The sequence below is a fragment of the Phaenicophaeus curvirostris genome, chromosome 11 (assembly GCF_032191515.1).
Source record: "Phaenicophaeus curvirostris isolate KB17595 chromosome 11, BPBGC_Pcur_1.0, whole genome shotgun sequence".
In the NCBI taxonomy this organism is placed as follows: Eukaryota; Metazoa; Chordata; class Aves; order Cuculiformes; family Cuculidae; genus Phaenicophaeus; species Phaenicophaeus curvirostris.
The window spans coordinates 2,942,362-2,959,876 of NC_091402.1; the positions used below are offsets into that span (position 1 = coordinate 2,942,362).

A 17,515-nucleotide genomic window follows, 5' to 3' on the forward strand; every position below is an offset into this window, starting at 1 on the left:
AAGTAGGCAGAGCCTGTGTGTGGAGAGGGGGGTCCACATGGTGCTGCTGGTTTGGAATTCCCATCCAGCTCCCTGCTAAGTGAGTAGATTTTTCCCATAGATTACTGGTAGGCAGGTTTGAACTCCCTCCGAAGGAAAAGTATGTCAGCCGAGCTTCTCCAGCTGTACCAGTTGGGGATGGAGCACCCGGGTTAGATTGCATTTGCCAGACAGGGCAATGGTTTCACTGGAACTGCTGTGGTCATTGCGGAGAAGCAGCTCATGAACGGCTCTGTCATCAGTGCGTTCTGTCATTGTTTCAGCCCTTCAAAGCGCCCTTGTGAAGGAGCTTTGGCTCAGGATCCCTGGGCAAACAGCAGGGACTATTTCAGGCTCTTATTTCATTAGTGGCTTAAGTGAGCTGCCGGCCGCTGCCGTTCTGCTCCCGGCGCAGTTGCTCTCAGGGTTAACTCGAGCGAGGAGCTTAGCAGGGCAGCCCTGACCCAGTTCTCCAGAGCAGTTACTCAGCAGCTCATCCCATTTGGAGCAGGGGTGTTCTTCGGCTGCTCCCGAGAGGGATGCTGTGCTTCAGCATTGCAGTTGCCTTAAGCACTCCATGTTCAGGCCCCTGATGTATTATTGCTGCAGTCTCAAATTTCATCTCAAGAGGTTTGGGTTTTAATAACTTTTAAACCCCTTTTTTTAAATTTTTTTTCCCACCCATCTTGATATTTCTGGCTCATGGGAAGTGAGAACCAGACTCTGTGTCCATGGGGAGCTTCCCACAGGCTCATTCACAGAGCAGTTGTGTTTACAAAAGCCACACAAGTCCGAGCAGGAAGGAACAAGTGCATCATTTTTTCAGTTAAAGCTCCCTGCAGGCTTACATTTCACCAGAGATGATTATACAGCTCTATCTGTTTTACACCACGTTACTTCAGCTAAACAGACTAAATACTATTATAATTATTTCTTGCTTAAAAAATGTTGTTTCGCAGTTGTTCAGAGCCTCTGCCATAGCAGACATACGGAATCGTGATGTTCTGTCATCAGGGAAGGTTTGGAGATGTTCCAGTTTCCTCAGACCTTTGTGTCAGGCGTGTTTTGACAAAGCAATTACAAGTAGCGAATGGAGCTTTAGCTGAAATTTATGTGCTTCCTACTTCAGCTTTCTGTATGTGGCTTTGCTCGCTCCACACCTCTAAGCTAAGGAACAGCTGGGCCAAAGGCTCTGTAACTTCATTAAGTAGCTGGGTATAGCTCTGAGCTGAGTTGCATTCAGCAGCGAGTGTGCCACGGTGGAGAGAACAGCGTGTTTGTCAGCCCAGGCCCTGGTGGGCTCTGTGTTTTCCTCCTTCCTCAGCTCACACTTGCTTCTGCTGACATCGTCCAGGAGCCGTTGCAATCCAGCTCTTGTGCAGGCTGGGTCCTGACTGCAGAGTGTGTCTCGTGTGAATTGTTTGAGTGGCTTTTAAACCAGAGCTTTGCTTTTTCTCTAGCAGTAACTTAAACCTTGCTAACTCAACCACATGATCTTGTAGGTCCTCCACCAGGCCAGAAGTTGCGAGCATAGAGGCAGTGGATCAGGATGAGCGTGAGTGTTCACAAAAGGCTTTTGTGCAGGCGCGGTCCTCACAGCCCACCCGTCTGACAAGTATCATCTTTGCTGAAGATATAAGTAAGTTTTACCTTTTCTCTGCATACTGCTGCCCGTTTCTGGGTATCCTGGCATCCTCCAGAAACAAAATAAGAGATTTAGAAGCACACAAACTGTGTTCGGTTCAGGGCCCCTCACCACAAGAAGGATGTTGAGGCTCTGGAGCGAGTCCAGAGAAGAGCAACAAAGCTGGTGAAGGGGCTGGAGAACAGGCCTTATGAGGAACAGCTGAGAGAGCTGGGGGTGTTTAGCCTGGAGAAGAAGAGGCTGAGGGGAAACCTCATTGCTCTCTCCAACTACCTGAAAGGAGGTTGTGGAGACGAGGGTGCTGGGCTTTCTCCCAAGTGAGAGGGGACAGGACAAGAGGGAATGGCCTCAAGCTCCACCAGGGGAGGTTTAGGCTGAACATTAGGAAAAAAATTTTCACAGAAAGGGTCGTTGGGCACTGGCAGAGGCTGCCCAGGGAGGTGGTTGAGTCACCTTCCCTGGGGGGGTTTAAGGGATGGGTGGACGAGGTGCTGAGGGAGGCGCTGAGGGACACGGTTTAGTGTTTGATAGGAATGGTTGGACTCAATGATCGGGTGGGTCTCTTCCAACCTGGTGATTCTGTGATTCTAAACCATTTCCATTCATATGCATCTTCATTTTAGGCTCTCCATGGGCATGTTTTTGAAGTTATGTTTGTTAAAGGCCTCAAAGACATGTTAATGATGCATCCAGGAAAACAAGTAGCTTGTTTGTAAAAAAAAAAAAAAAAAAGGGATGGGAATGGATGAAAAGCCTTTTCAGGCCATACTTTTTTATATAAGGCAAATGCAGGTGTTTGGTGTTTAGAAGGCTGGAAATTGCCTGTGTCTGTTACACCATATACTTGGTTAGTTTAATAATGGCAGGTAGGCAAAAGTAGGTGGTAAAGTGCACGTCTTGCAGTCACTAATCTGAGCAGTATATAGGAGTCTGCGCTCTCTGGGTCAAAGTCATTCCATTCTCTAGGACGTGAGCCACGTCTGACAGTTGCACTGTAGAAACTCTTAGTATGTACTCAGAGGATGCACCTTTAACTGTTGTAATTCACAGTTTATTAAGATTTGTTCTAAAGTTCAGTGAGGAAAGGAACTGCTTTTCTTGCTTGTTTAGCCACAATCATCACTTGACCAGCAGTTCCTTATTTAGGGTCATGACCCTGTTTCAGTTCCTTCACTGTCTTTGTTGCTGGCTTAAATTTGAGGCACGTTTTGTCTTGTTGGAGCACCTGATGAGCACATCCAGGCTTGTTGATTTCATGTACTCTTTCTGGTGTCTTTTCAAGTGACTGGACAAGTGCTTCGTTGTGATGCTATAGTCGATATAATTCATGACATCCAGATTGTGTCCACAACAAGAGAACTCTATCTTGAAGATTCACCACTGGAGCTAAAAATTCAGGCTTTGGATTCTGAAGGTAAAAGATTTACCAGCAGGAGATAAAATCTGCATTGAAACCCTTCATTGTCTGATGTGCGCACTGGTTTTATTTGCAACACAATTTAACATTAGAGGCCAAGCTGAGAAGTTTAAAGGGAACCCTCTGGATGATATATGCAGTAAGCTCTTGGTTTTGTTAAGATTAAAATCTACAGACCACCTGAATGGGGAAATCAAACACTGCTTTGCTTTCAACAGCTTCTGCTTACCTTTTATACTTATTTTGCCAGGAAACTTAACTCTAGCCTTATGGTTGCTTTTAAAAATTAGAATATAAAATAATTAAAGGTGTCAGCTCTTAGCAGTTCTACCTCCAGGCAGGGAGTAACAATGTAGTGGAAGAAGTCTCAACGCATGTCCTGTTGAAATGTTCCATCAGGATTTAACTAGGCTGAGCAAGGTTGCACAGGAATGTGAAGCAGTCTGTTCTTTCTTTTCTTTCTGTTTTCTTTTGAGCTGAGATAGACTAAAGGATTTTGCAAAAGGCCATTTTATCTGAGTTCGATCAAGTGTCACTATGTGCGCTTCTCCACTGGCCCTGGAATTTTCAGTTGCAGCAGAACAGAAGAACTAAAGCTACAATCATTAAAGAAAGTTAGACTTGAATGCGTGTTCAATAACCCAGTCTCAGTCAATTTTAATTATGTTGCCTTGTGTGTTGAGAGGAGTTTTTTTGAAATCCTATTTATTTGGGAATTGGAACTGTCTGCAGTTGTGTAGGAGTGGGAGGAACATAAGATGTGAATTGCATTATCTCACCTTAAAATATTTTATGGCTTAAACCTTTAAGTATAAGAATTTGAGAATAAATTTGCTTTGATTCTTGATTAATATAGATGTGAATGTCAAAGGGAAGAACACGATTGAAAATGTATTTTAAACCGTAGTAAATCCTGGGATTTCAGTTCCATATTTGTCGCAGTGAGCACTGTGATGCAGAGCAAGACTCATCTTGAAGACCAAAAGATGTTTCAGAACAGCAGCCTATTACACTTGAATGCAGTCATGACAAACTTTTGCTTTCAATATTTATCCTGTTTTGTTCCTTTGTAACATTTACAGTTTCTCCTGTTTTGGTGGTTTAGTGTTTTGTAGAAAAATGCTGTGCAGTTTGAGTTTTCTGAGTGAAGATTTATTCCTGTATGGGTGAATCGTGGTTGTATTCAGACACAAAGCAATAGATATGAGAAGTGCAGTTTTTAAGTGCGGTGGACCCAAACAGCATCTCAGATCCCACGTGTTTCAAAATGAAAGGTTGCTTAAGCAGGTGGCTTTGGTGTTGCTGCTAATATCCAATAAGTAGTAAGGGTTTTGTGGGAAAAGGGGGAAGGATGTGGTGGGATCTTTTAGGGGCTGAGAGGTGGAGGATGGGTGCTGCCATCTGCAACCCCAGGGGGCTCAGTGAAATAAAGTGGCCTGTGGTGCTGCCAACTGTCAGTAGAAGAGAAAGCTGAAGATCTTGAATTCGCCAAACTCAGTAAAGCAAGGTAGATAGCATCCTAGTAAAGTTTGTCTTCGAAGGGACCTTAAAGATCACCCAGTTTCAACCCCCTTTGCTGTGGGCAGGGACACCTCCCACTAGATCAGGCTGCCCACGCCCCATCCAGCCTGGTCTTGAGCACCTTGAAATGGTGATTTTTAACTAAGTATCAGTAGGAATTTAGTTTAAAGTCCCTTTTTAGGGATAGGATAGAGAAATTCTCCAGGGAAAAATTTATAGTTTGTGTTCCAGGAAGACTTTATGCTTGTTATTTATTTTCATTTTTGGTCTGATTGTTTGATTTCTAGGAAACACTTTCAGCACGTTGGCAGGTTTGGTCTTTGACTGGACAATAGTAAAAGACACAGAGGCTGACGGCTTCACGGATTCCCACAATGCGTTGCGGTAGGTTAATTTACTTTCTTCTCATGAGTCTTGTGTCCATTAAGTTTGATGTGTTCAAGTACTTCCCCCCATCTGGGAAGTTTACTGAGCTGATAAATAAAATAACGGTTACATGTCAGTTGTTCTGGGTTTGTTTTCAAGTGTGTATTTAGCAGCCTGGGCTCTCTCATCCTTGCTCAAATTTATGACTGAGGGTGTTAATGAGCAGCTGAAGTAGCTCTAACCCAGCAACTAGAAATAAACAGATGCAATTGTTGATCTTCCTGAAACATCCTGTTCAAAGGAAAGATTGACCCATAAGGCTGTTACCTTGGGATTTCAGCAGTTAAATTCATTTTTAAGGAAAAAAGAACACTCTTCCCTTTCAGCAAGTAGCTCTCTGGACTTGAAGAGTTTCAGGTTTCACTGAACACCTAGTTCTGGTGTTGAAATAGCCTTCAAACCAGCTAACCTTTAGGCTGGAGTGGACTGCTTATATGCCAAGTACAGCTCATAAGACCAGGTGAAATAATTCAATGGAAGGTATTCCATGAAGGTGTCCAATATGTTGTCCGTCAGACAAAGCAATGAGTGGAAAGCGCTTGCCTGGTGAAGAGGTTCTTCATCTGTACTGACTCAAAAAATAAGTTGGCTGAAATTTAGAAGTGATGTATTTTATAGAAACTTGTATTTGAAGGACTTGAAAGTGATTGCAACTCACTAGGCAGAGAGGTGTTTTTCAGAATTCCTGCGTAACGGGAATTGCCTCCATTTAATGATGGTGGAATTCTTGCTCAAAAGCCAGAAAGTTCATCTGTGACGGGGATAGGAGTACAATCCAAACTGTACATTTTGTTTGTTTATTTCCACCCCTGTTTGTCGCCAGACTATCTTTGGTCTCTGTTTTGGTAGTGGTGCTTTTTATTTTATTAAGCTTTTGCACTGTAGTTTTACAGTGGTGACTTCGTTGTTCTGGTTTTCAGTGGCTTTGAGTAACAGTTTTGAGTTTCCATCCTTACTGAGCTCACCAGAACTGAAAGCGACTTAGGAGTGTCTTGTGTAGGGTATTTTTCAAGTTGAGCTCCATGAGTTTTATCTTTGCACTGACACCAATTGGTGTAGCAAACAAGCCTCTCTGCTACTGAGGAAGCACAAGCTCCTCTATTGCAGCCTTAGGAAAGCAAACACAGAGCATTAGCTGCAGAAAGCCCATGGTACACTTAAAGCTTCAGGTGTGAGTGCATGGCCTCTCTCTGCAGCAGGAGCCAGACAGGGTGCTAACTGTTCCATGGGACTTAAGATCTGAGTCCTAGTCCACGCAGAGATTTTTGTTTCAGCGTAACTATTACCTGGAGATGATATTTTAGCCAAACTAATACTGATAAATCCTCTGCTTTTAGCACAGCTCTGAGAACAGACAACATTCTATTGTTATTACAGCTTTCAGAAAGAACTTATAAACTGTCACAAGTATGTTAATACTCAGGACTGTTCTCAGCACGGCATTACTGGTTTGACTGGCAGCGCACACAAAGCCAAACAGACTGGATGGTGCAGAAGCTGGCAACCTTTAAAACACAGTCCTCTCTCAATTTTTGCCCTGTCATTCACCCATTCATGGCAAATTCCTTTCCTCTGTTCTCACATCTCACTGAGATTTCTAATCATTGCTACAAGTGTTCTGCTTGTAGATTTTCCCCGGATATGTATTAAATGCATCCCAGCTTCTTCATATGGTTCAAAGTTATGTTCTGCCTTGTTTACAAAAGCACCAGCTTAACATAAGCTTTGGGTCTGTCACATCTGTTTCACAATAATCTAGAGAGTTTTTGCAGTCTACACCTACTGTGAAAACTGGAGGGACCTTATAGACAACATGTGCTGTCTTCTGATACCACTTAAAAGCCCACAAACAAGCTTTAAACAAACCTTTATCAGTCACAGAAGGCAGCTGCAGATATCTTGAAGAATGAGTAAAATTTGGATATCTGGTCCCAGGCAGACGTCTTGAATTTGCTTCAGAATGGAAATGGCTGGGCATAGGTGGTGGCATTGTTTCTGTGTGGGCTTACGAAGATCAGTTAACAATTTTCTGTTCGCTTTTCAGTATACTCAAGTTCTCAGAATCCACTTATATTCCGCCTTCCTATATATCAGAGATGGAAAAAGTTGCCAAGCAAGGAGATACCATTTTGGTGTCTGGAATGAAAACGGGAAGCTCTAAATTAAAAGCAAGAATACAGGAAAGTGTCTATAAGGTAAGAACTTACATTTGTTTGTTTGTTTTGTTTTAATTATTTAGCTTTATAGTCCGCTGTTACAGGAGTGCTGTAAGTTTGCCCAGCTGTATCGTTCCCATTGTGAATATCGATGATATGTCTCTGGCTGGATTGACTCTGTAGCCCATGTGACAAAAGGTGGCAGCGCTGTTCTTGGTCACTCCACAAGGGATGGATTTTGGTGCAGTTCCCTAACCCAGGACATTGCATGTGCTAGAAATCACTTCAAAACCCAGCTCTCTGACAAAAGGCCCTGTGGCAAAGCAATACACTTCAGGTTCTTCAGTGTGATTTTATTATTCCTGGTAGTTAGTCATTCTATCTATCTAACTGTTTATCTAGCTACCTAGATCTAGATCTGACTAGAATCCTGCTGAATGGGGAATTGGCCCTTTAAAAAAAACAACTAGAACATTTTAGGTCTTTTTTTTTTTTAAATAAAGAAATCAATAGAAGAGGGATTGCTGTGTGGCATATACCTTTATTCCTGTTTTTCTTGAAAGGAGTGTCATATGAATCTGCTGTTAGTATCTAATTCTGCCTCATTAGATTCTGGTCTCCACGGAGAGGCTTTGGGATCAGAAGGTCAGTGCTACCAGGGTGTTACACTGCAGTGTTGGCGGTCTTCCCAGCTTCTATGTAGATCCACACTGTTTCTTTTGTGTAAATTGTGGTGACTGAGGTTTTCATTTAACTTTGGTAACGCAGTTGTGTTTTTTGTAGAATTTACAAGCACCCAAGAGAGTTTTTGTGGTTTGTTGCTTACAGGAGTGGTTGGCGTTGTGCTAGCATCAACGTAGTACTGCATCTTAAAATATCTTTGCAGGAAATGGTGGGGGTGCCAAGGTTCCTTTCCTGCCTGTAGGCTCATTTGGCACTCTTGTGTTAGTTCAGAGGAATTGCCTTGGACTACCTAACCTATACCTGTAAAAACTGTTCTATGAGAGCATTATCTAACTGTACACAATACCAGTAAGTGGCACTGATAACAGGGCACATTAAGGTTTGTGAGTTCATTACACTTCTACCTTTGTATATTGTGCTGAATTAAGTTACACTACATTGTCTGTCTTTTTTTATCTTGATTGCTTGTAGCTTGGTTGGTTTTCTGTTTGAACATTTATTTTTCTGAATTAGTTTTGAACTGATACTCTCAGTGAAATTGAAATAGTATTGTTCTCTTTGCATTTCTTATGGCTTCTGCGTTAGTAATTTCTTTAAACCTCTCGCTGCTGCCAGACTGCATGTTTTCAGTGTGCATCCCTCAAACACCTGTAATAGAATTTATACAATTATCTGTTGTTTTCCTGAGGCAATAGACCAATGAGTCTGATGCATATTGCTCAGTGAAATGGTATGTCCTATGGAGGTGCCGACGGTTTACAATAGGGAAAAACAATTCCTAGGTGTCTGAGTCATCACTGCATCTCTCTCAAGATTTTCTTTATTCTCTAGAAAACTGAACCAAAATTATATCCATATAGACTTGATTTGTTTTTCTCCAGCCTTGCACAGTATGCACAGGGCGGGTCTCCACACCATTCATTGTCCCCTGCATTTCCCCGTTCTGACAAATCTGAGATGATAATTAAGAGCCACTTACAGCAAGGAAGAATTTTCACTTATAGTTTTAAAGTTATTGTTGCATAGTCTGTTTCAAACAAATGAACTGCTTTAAGTATGGTTCCTTGTTTTTTTTTCTCCTCAATTGATAGCATGTATATCCTGCAGAAGTCAGATTGCTTATTTTGGAAAACATCCTGTTAAATCCTGCATATGACGTTTATCTCCTGGTAGGAACATCAATTCGGTACAGAGTTCAGAAAATAAGGCAAGGGAAGATTACAGGTTTGTCCTGGGTTTGGTTTTGTTTTAATGCCTCGTGTGAATTTTTAACTGCTGAGAAATTTTAATTGTGTTTAAACTCTTTGTTACTATTTAGCACTGTCTTCCTAAACCACATGCTGGTATAGTTGTTTTTTCTCTCAAAATATTGTACCTGTAAAGTGTGTGTGTGTGTGTGTGTGTATATATATATATATAAAAAACCACATATATGCTTTGGCAGAATTGTCAGGGACAGAAGGGAAAAGATAACTTAGAACAGGAGCTAGCGCTGGCATTTTAGATGTGGTCATTTGTTTCACATTGACTAAGAAGCTGTGTCTGACTTTCTTAGTTAAATCAAATCTAGATTAGGAATGTGATTTGACCACTTTTGGAGCTGGGAATGATTTGGATGTTAGGTCTAATCGGTGGGATGATATTAGTTGGAAACTGCAGCTTGAAAGAAATTAGAATTAGGAGAGAATCTCATTGTGTGTCTTTGTGTTGGTATAGTCTTAGAAATGCTATTTCTACAAGACATTAAAAATAGTGATTTAATGTGTGCACTAGGCATCAGTAAAAACTAATCAGCAATAATTAGCAGCCTCCAAACACTGATACAGTTGCTTTTATTGTTTCATATGTTGTCTCATTTTATATACAGAATTAATGATGCCGTCTGATCAGTATGAACTGCAGCTGCAGAACAGTGCACTTGATCCTGAGGGAGATGTGCCTCGGCCAGTTGCCAGGTTGGACCAGGCAACATCGGTTGTAACCGCATTGCAGCAGGGACAAACCAACCTCATACTTGGGCACAAGAGTATCCTTCCTAAGTGATGCTTTTCCATCTGGATCTTCGTGGCGGGAGTCAAAACACAAAAAGATGAAATTATCCGCACTTGTACCACTAGATTTGAAAGTCAGGAGCACCTTGTAGAGCCATAGAAGGCGGTGCTGCTGTGAATTCAGTCTCAACAGAGCTGCCTGATGCCTTGAAATGTTCTAAGAAATGAAGTTTGTAAAAGATCAGTTGAATCATGGCTGTTCTCCTGAGACCGCTCCTCGAATCCTGTGTTCAGTTCTGGGCCCCTCACCACAAGAAGGATGTTGAGGCTCTGGAGCGAGTCCAGAGAAGAGCAACGAAGCTGGTGAAGGGTCTGGAGAACAGGCCTTATGAGGAACGGCTGAGAGAGCTGGGGGTGTTTAGCCTGGAGAAGAGGAAGCTGAGGGGAGACCTCATTGCTCTCTACTAGTACCTGAAAGGAGATTGTGGAAAGGAGGGAGCTGGGCTCTTCTCCCAAGTGACAGGGGACAGGACGAGAGGGAATGGCCTCAAGCTCCGCCAGGGGAGGTTTAGGCTGAACATTAGGAAAAAGTTTTTCACAGAAAGTGTCATTGGGCACTGGCAGAGGCTGCCCAGGGAGGGGGTTGATTCACCTTCCCTGGAGGTGTTTAAGGGATGGGTGGACGAGGTGCTAAGGGACATGGTTTAGTGTTTGATAGGAATGGTTGGACTCAATGATCCGGTGGGTCTCTTCCAACCTGGTGATTCTTTGAAATGTGGCAGGGCTTTAAGTAATGCTTATATTTAGAGCATTATATCCCCTAGTGGAATCTCTCTGAAATGCTCACTGTCTTACAGGATAGTGGGGTAACATTTATTTACAGTTTACAATTAGCTTTAAATATCCAAAAAGGCACAAGGAACCCCAGGAACCAGCTGATCTTTACTTGATTTTCATCAAAATGTGTCTGTTCCTTTACTGAAGTATCAGGTATTCACATGCAAGGAGTTTCCAGGCTGCCGAACAGCACCATCTATGTGGTAAACCCTGGGTATTTAGGTAGGTGTTGGCTGCAGTCTTCCTGATTGCTTAATATAATTTCTTGCCTTGTTTTTGTGTTGGTGTTTCTCTATGTGTATTCAGTTGCTTCCATTTCTTGTGTTACTTTTCATAGAAGTAGCTCAATGTAGACTAGAGTTAGTAATTTATTTATGTTCTTTCAACTCTGTATTTAGCAGCTTAAAACAATGAAGGTACATCTTCAGAGCATGAGCACCGGAAGCAAAATGCTTGTATCCACTATGTAAAGAGGCTGTTGATTTGTGCTGTTCAATATTTCCTCTTTTGCAGGATTTTCAATTCATCCAGGTGACAGATGGGTCCTAGAAACAGGCAGATTTTACGAAATTACCATTGAAGTATATGATAAATCAAGCAATAAGGTGTATTTATCTGATGTAAGTTGAAAGTTAATCTACTTCTGAGTGTCTATCTTCTCAATCCTGGCTTTCTTTGAAATTAGTTGAGCTTTCTTATTTACAGTGAGTTAGGGCATTTCAGATTATGTTGTTTCTTGCCTTTTCCTTTTGTTTTATTGTTGTTGTTTTTTTTGTTTTAATAATAGAGCAGTGGGTGGTTCATGTGCAAGTGCCCATTTGAGTCTAAGTGCTGTAGGAAAGACTGGGAGAAGCAGGACGATGCACTTCAAACACGTAGCATAGGCCTTGCACTGGAAATTTTAAACCCGTGTAGCTGCTGGCAAGTACTATTAATACCATGCTTCAACTCATCGATCCCCACCAGAATGTTGTCACATCTCAAGGCAGCCTCTCCTATTAAACAATGAAGTGTAAGGCAGGCTCCTAATGCTCTTGAGGAGCTGCCTGTTTCTTTTTGATTGATTACGGGGAAAGCTTAGGTGATTCACTAGTGTTAAAGCACTTCACTGTTTGATTGTTGAATTAGATGAATTCTAGGTTCTATGTACCATCTTGATACACTGTTTAAAGAAATAAAATTTAAATAGTTTATTTGAAAGCAGAAAAAAAATTTAAATTATTGCTTTTCAGAGTATTGAATTTGCGTGAATGTTATTTTATCTGCACTTATTTGCTTCCTGGGATATAGATCTGAGTTTCAGCTACGTAGGATGAGAGGAAATGGCCTCCAGTTGTGCCAGAGAAGATTTGGATTGGATATTATGAAAAATTTCTTTACTGAAAGGGTTCTCAGGCACTGGAACAGCTGCTCGGGGCAGTGGTGGAGTCCCCATCCCTGGAGGGATTTAAAATATGAGTAGATGAGGTGCTTATGGATCTGGTTTAGTAGTGTGCAGGTACAGTTGGACTTGATGATCTCAAAGGCCTTTTCCAACCAAATGATTCAATGATCTCAGAAATGTGCAATTGGGGCAGTATGTTAGTAAGTTCTTCCCCTTTTGTGTTTAAGACTGACAATATTAAGAAATGTATGAATTATTTAGTGGTGTAAATATTGATACCTATAATACAAAATTGCATGTTGCTGATAATGTGAAAAAGTAAATATGTTCTGTGGAGTTAATGCTGTGTCTAAAAGATGTCATAGAATCATAGAATGGTTTGGTTCGGAAGGCACCCTAAAGCCCATCCAGTCTCACCCCCTGCCATGGGTAGGGATACCTCCCAGATTGCTCAAAACCCCATCTGACCTGGCCTTGAACATCTCCAGGGATGGGGCAGCCACCACTGCTCTTGTTGAAAGACTGAAACTTTCATAGAGAAAAATCCTTATTCCCTTTCAGTTAAGTTTCTCTGAACTGTGTTATTACAGAATTGTGTTTTCATTGATTTGTGGCTGACATGTTTATGGCTGCCTGTACAGTATTACTCTTGTTTACCTGTGGCAATATATATTGAATGTTCTGGTTTTAGAATATCAGAATTAATACAAAGCTGTCCAAGGAATATTTTGAGGTGCTGAAGTCATCTCTGAATGGATCATACCATTATGTGAGAGCAATAAAGAAGGGTCAGACCGTTATTGATGCTGCGCTGACATCAGTAGTAGATCAGGTATGTTTTTATAACAACTCTTCTGCTTTACTGGTAGCCCTAAAACTACCTTGTGCAGCAATGACTTAATAACGACACAGTAAAAGGAAACCTAAGCATTAGAAGGGTCTAAGCCATCTTTGTTTAAACAGATTGAGAACCAAATTCCAACAGCCTTACTTCAGGAAAACTGTCAATTAAATCAACAGAGGATTTGCTTAAAGACTGTGGGATTTCGCTGCCGAGTGTGTGGCAAACGCCTGTTGAACTCGTGGTGCACAGCACTGATTTCTTTTTCCATGGCAGATACTTATGTGGGCACTTATCGTTTCCTTGTGCTGGTGCAAAGGTCCTCTCACGTTCTCTGAGTGGATTGTACAGTTTATTGTAGTAGGATCACCAGTCTCATACCCTGGCCTTGCTCTGCATTCAGTTACATTTGGAGAGTTTTCTGTCGTTTGGTAAGTGACGTGAAATGCTGGAATGAAAATCTGCCAAATGTATCAGCCTGCACATTTCTTCACGTTAATATTCATTAACTTTGTGCTGGTCGGGCAGGCTGCTGAATGTATGGCTAACGAGGGCACGTGGTGTGCAAGTGAGTCGCTTCTGCTTGGAACTCGGGAAAGTTCAACACTTGAGCCCTTTTGCTGTGAAATCGTTTTAGTGGTTCCTTGAGTAGGATTTAGTAGATCCTTGTGTATGATAAGCCATGGTCATGCTCTGTGTCAGAGGTTCTCTGCAATGAAGGGAGGGCTGCTGAGAGCTGTTATAGTTTTCCTTCAGCACTCCAGTAGGGAACGGGGTATTATGCCAGAGGGTTACGGCCTTGCAATTCCAGCAAAGATGCCAAGAACGGTGTCTTGGGATGGGTTGGCGAATGGGTCTTTTAGGCTGAATTTCATCTTCACCTGCTGCAGAGTGGAATGAGCAATGAGTAAATGCAGGTGTGGAGTGACTGAACTAGGTCTCCAGACAAGGTCTCAAAAGCTAGGAGTAAGAGTACTTATCTTCTTGCTGTTTGCCGTTAAAAATTGTGTGGGCACCTGTACCCCCATGGCAATACTGCTCGCTTAATACAGTGGCACACTTTGCTGTGATGAGCTGACTCTGCTCACAAGTAACGCTGTTCCTAAGTGAACCTAAGTAGTTGCTTTCCTTTCTCTGAGATGTTTTTGACAACTTCTCTGTGCATAAGAACTAAACAGTATTCCTAGGAAGTATTGCGGTGTCACTCATAATACCTGTGTTGTTTTTTGTAGGACGGAGGTGTTCATGCATTGCCAGTTCCGGTGCGAAACCAGCAAGATGTTGAAATTTATGTTCCCATAGTTCTCACACCCAGCATCTTGACGTTTCCTTGGCAGCCAAAAGCAGGAGTCTACCAGTACACCATACAGGTATGCAAAGAAGAACTTCATCACATGAAGTGCTGCCCAAGGAAGTGCAATGAGGCCTTGTAGCTGCTTACACAGAATTGACTTCAGATACTTCTGGCAGAGAGATGTGCAAAACTGTATTTGGAGGAATTGCGTTAGGTGTTGTAGCAGCTGACGTATAGTTAAAAAGGGCATACAAAAAAACCCAACAAACGTAATCTCCCAACCTTTATCTCCTGTCTTTCATTTACTTACTCTCGCTCCTGTTGAGGCCCTGGCCCAGGTTGCCCAGAGCAGTGGTGGCTGCCCCATCCCTGGAGGTGTTCAAGGCCAGGTTGGATGGGGTTTGGAGCTCCTGATCCAGTGGGAGGTGACCCTGCCCATGGTAGGGAGTGGAACTGGATGGGCTTTGAGGTCCCTTCCAACCCAAACCGTTCCCTGATTCTGTGATTCTACAACGTGTGGTGTCTGAAGTAAAAAAATTCGTCTCACAGGGATAACATTGCATACTTTGTGTAAATCTGAAGTTCATGCCATTGAGTTGAGCTCTGTCATCTTTACTTTTAATTTCTGTGGGATTAACTGGTTCATATCATGCTATACCCAACCACACCAGTACCACATGGTAAAAAAATCTTAATACAAATATGTGGTTTTGGTGCTTCATTGTAACTTTTGCTAGTGCCCAGCAAGGGAGAGTAAATGTGGTTTTCTGTTTTCCACCTCTTTTACGGTTCTGCTCTGATCTTGCCTTATTTTACACATATCATCAAATATCTCACCAGAGAACATTCCCTTGTGTTACTCCAGGAATCTGCATCACTGTTCTTACTTCACAGTGATTCTTTTTTTTTTTGATTAAAAACATAAAAACATTTTTTTCTCCCAACATTTCAATCTTTTTGCATTTACTGAAACTGGGAATATTTTCCCCGCCTGGCATTCAACATCCACCAGCAGCTGTTTACAGTAGCGCACAGCTTGACTGTTGTTCCTGCCTGTGGATTCGTGTTTGCCTCCTACTCAATAGTTTTTGAGTCTGGCTCTTTTAAATTGGTGCATAGGCTTTTTCTGACAATGCATTGAGTAGGATTTTTGGGTGGAGCCAAATTCTGTTTATAGCTGGAGCAACTCCTTCCAGATGGTATCAAAATTACTTTTAGGTTTTTCTTTGTCAGCTGTCTGGATTTGTGTTTGTTGCTTTGTTCATGTTTGTGCTAATAAGATGGATTCTGTTGCAAGTAAAAAAATAAGAAAGGGAGGAAAAAGGATGTTTCCTTCCTTCCTCCCTTCCTCCCTTCCTCCCTTCCTCCCTTCCTCCCTCCCTCCCTTCCTCCCTCCCTCCCTTCCTCCCTTCCTCCCTTCCTCCCTTCCTCCCTCCCTCCCTCCCATTAGGGAAGTAAAGTGCCATCTCTGTGAAGTTAAGGATGTGGAGGTTATGATTTTCTAGTGAGGGTGTCACTGTCACCCATAACAGTTTGTGGAGTTCAGCTAACAGGCTGTGGGTAACGATTAGACTGAAGCAGAAGCTGCTTTACTCTTTCTGTCCATGGTGCAAACGGACTGCTAGGGAGAAAAGTGTAGTAATATTTTTTTTTTAAGAAGGTGCAACTCCATAGAATTAATAAGAACTGGATATCTCTTTTATGGTTTCTGCTCGTTTCCCTGTTTTAATTGAAAATATCTTTACAAAAAAAAAATCTGAAATTTTACATTCTTTAACCATCTCTCACCACACCCTGTGCATCTCCTTCTGTTGCACACCAGGACTTGTTTATCCCTTTGTCTTTGTCCAGTGCTCTTTCTGCAGTTTGGTTGCTCTCATTTTCATGTGGAGGAATAAGAGAAAGAATTGTCCTTTTAATCCCCCATTCACCGTAAAAGTTATCAGCTAAGCTCCTGCATAATTTGGATTTGTTTATTTTCAACACTGCCCTTTTAGGCAAGATTTCTCATCTTTTTTATCTTTACATAAATTATGACGCATCCTACTTTCCAGTAGATCTGTGGAAAAGGAAAAGAGAAATGATGAGTGGGGGCAGCGCTAGATACTTGTGAATTTTAAAGAGTGAGGTTCAGGGTGGCTCTATAGCCACCTGAGCATTAACCCACTGAGAGGCATTTTTAAATACATTTAATTCCGTGATGTCTGTGCAGTGCCACAGATTGACTTGCTTTGGAGCCCAAATTCAGCGATTAGAACTTTATAATTTTCTCCTCTGTTAGTAATGCCCTCACACTGTCATTTGGAGCTGAAAGGAAAGCGCGCTGCCAGAACCGACCCCATCGGGTGCCGTGATAAATAGTCTTATGAGTGAGACTGTCATTAGATTAAGTGGAAGATGCCAGTGGAGTTGTTCTTCAGGGCCAGCCTCTCCTTCCTCCACATGATGCTCTGGAGTCCAACTAGACTTTTTCTTTCAGATTGCCATATTGTCCCTTCTTTGTGCCTTGTCAAGAGCATTAGTCACAGTTATCCATTCATATCTTAGGTTGCAGCTGAGACAAAGCCCCTGGGACGTGTGGCTTTCAGCACCCTCATGGGGTTTGAGTCCCTGATGTGAAAAGCAAGTACCGGGGCAGGGAGTGAGCATTCGACCCTGTGTTCCCGACACACGATGGTGCTTCTCCTGGATGGGAAGGCACCGTGGTGAGACATTGACTGTGCTGAAATGAAGCCAGAGACCACTCTCAGCTCTTGGCGTGGACACACTCCGAGGCTGAGCACACGGACTCGCTTTTACTGGCTTGGGTACAGGCCTTATGAGGAATGGCTGAGAGAGCTGGGGGTGTTTAGCCTGGAGAAGAGGAGGCTGAGGGGAGACCTCATTGCTCTCTCCAACTACCTGAAAGGAGGTTGTGGAGACGAGGGTGCTGCCCTCTTCTCCCAAGTGACAGGGGACAGGACAAGAGGGAATGGCCTCAAGCTCCACCAGGGGTGGTTTAGGCTGAACGTTAGGAAGAAATTTTTCATGGAAAGGGTCATTGGGCACTGGCAGAGGCTGCCCAGGGAGGGGGTTGATTCACCTTCCCTGGAGGGGTTTAAGGGATGGGTGGACGAGGCGCTGAGGGACATGATATGGTGTTTGATAGGAATGGTTGGACTTGATGATCCGGTGGGTCTTTTCCAACCTGGTGATTCTATGATTCCGTGAAATGTTGTGGTGAGGTGGGTGCTGGCCTCTTCTCCCAAGTGACAGGGGACAGGACAAGAGGGAACGGCCTCAAGCTCTGCCAGGATAGGTT

At 42.7% G+C, this 17,515-nt stretch overlaps 1 protein-coding gene across 2 annotated transcripts in view; it reads left to right on the forward strand.

Moving 5' to 3' along the window:
* The window catches only part of NUP210 (nucleoporin 210), a 72,156-nt gene that overhangs the window by 10,798 nt on the left and 43,843 nt on the right, over positions 1 to 17,515 (forward strand). For both annotated transcript variants that reach the window (XM_069865644.1, XM_069865645.1), the window contains exons 2-11: positions 1,521 to 1,657; positions 2,946 to 3,077; positions 4,889 to 4,985; positions 7,072 to 7,222; positions 8,959 to 9,091; positions 9,735 to 9,893; positions 10,849 to 10,917; positions 11,209 to 11,315; positions 12,771 to 12,911; positions 14,153 to 14,290. In XM_069865644.1, the coding sequence (XP_069721745.1) occupies positions 1,521 to 1,657; positions 2,946 to 3,077; positions 4,889 to 4,985; positions 7,072 to 7,222; positions 8,959 to 9,091; positions 9,735 to 9,893; positions 10,849 to 10,917; positions 11,209 to 11,315; positions 12,771 to 12,911; positions 14,153 to 14,290 (1,264 nt within the window). The remainder of the gene's footprint in view (positions 1 to 1,520; positions 1,658 to 2,945; positions 3,078 to 4,888; positions 4,986 to 7,071; positions 7,223 to 8,958; positions 9,092 to 9,734; positions 9,894 to 10,848; positions 10,918 to 11,208; positions 11,316 to 12,770; positions 12,912 to 14,152; positions 14,291 to 17,515) is intronic.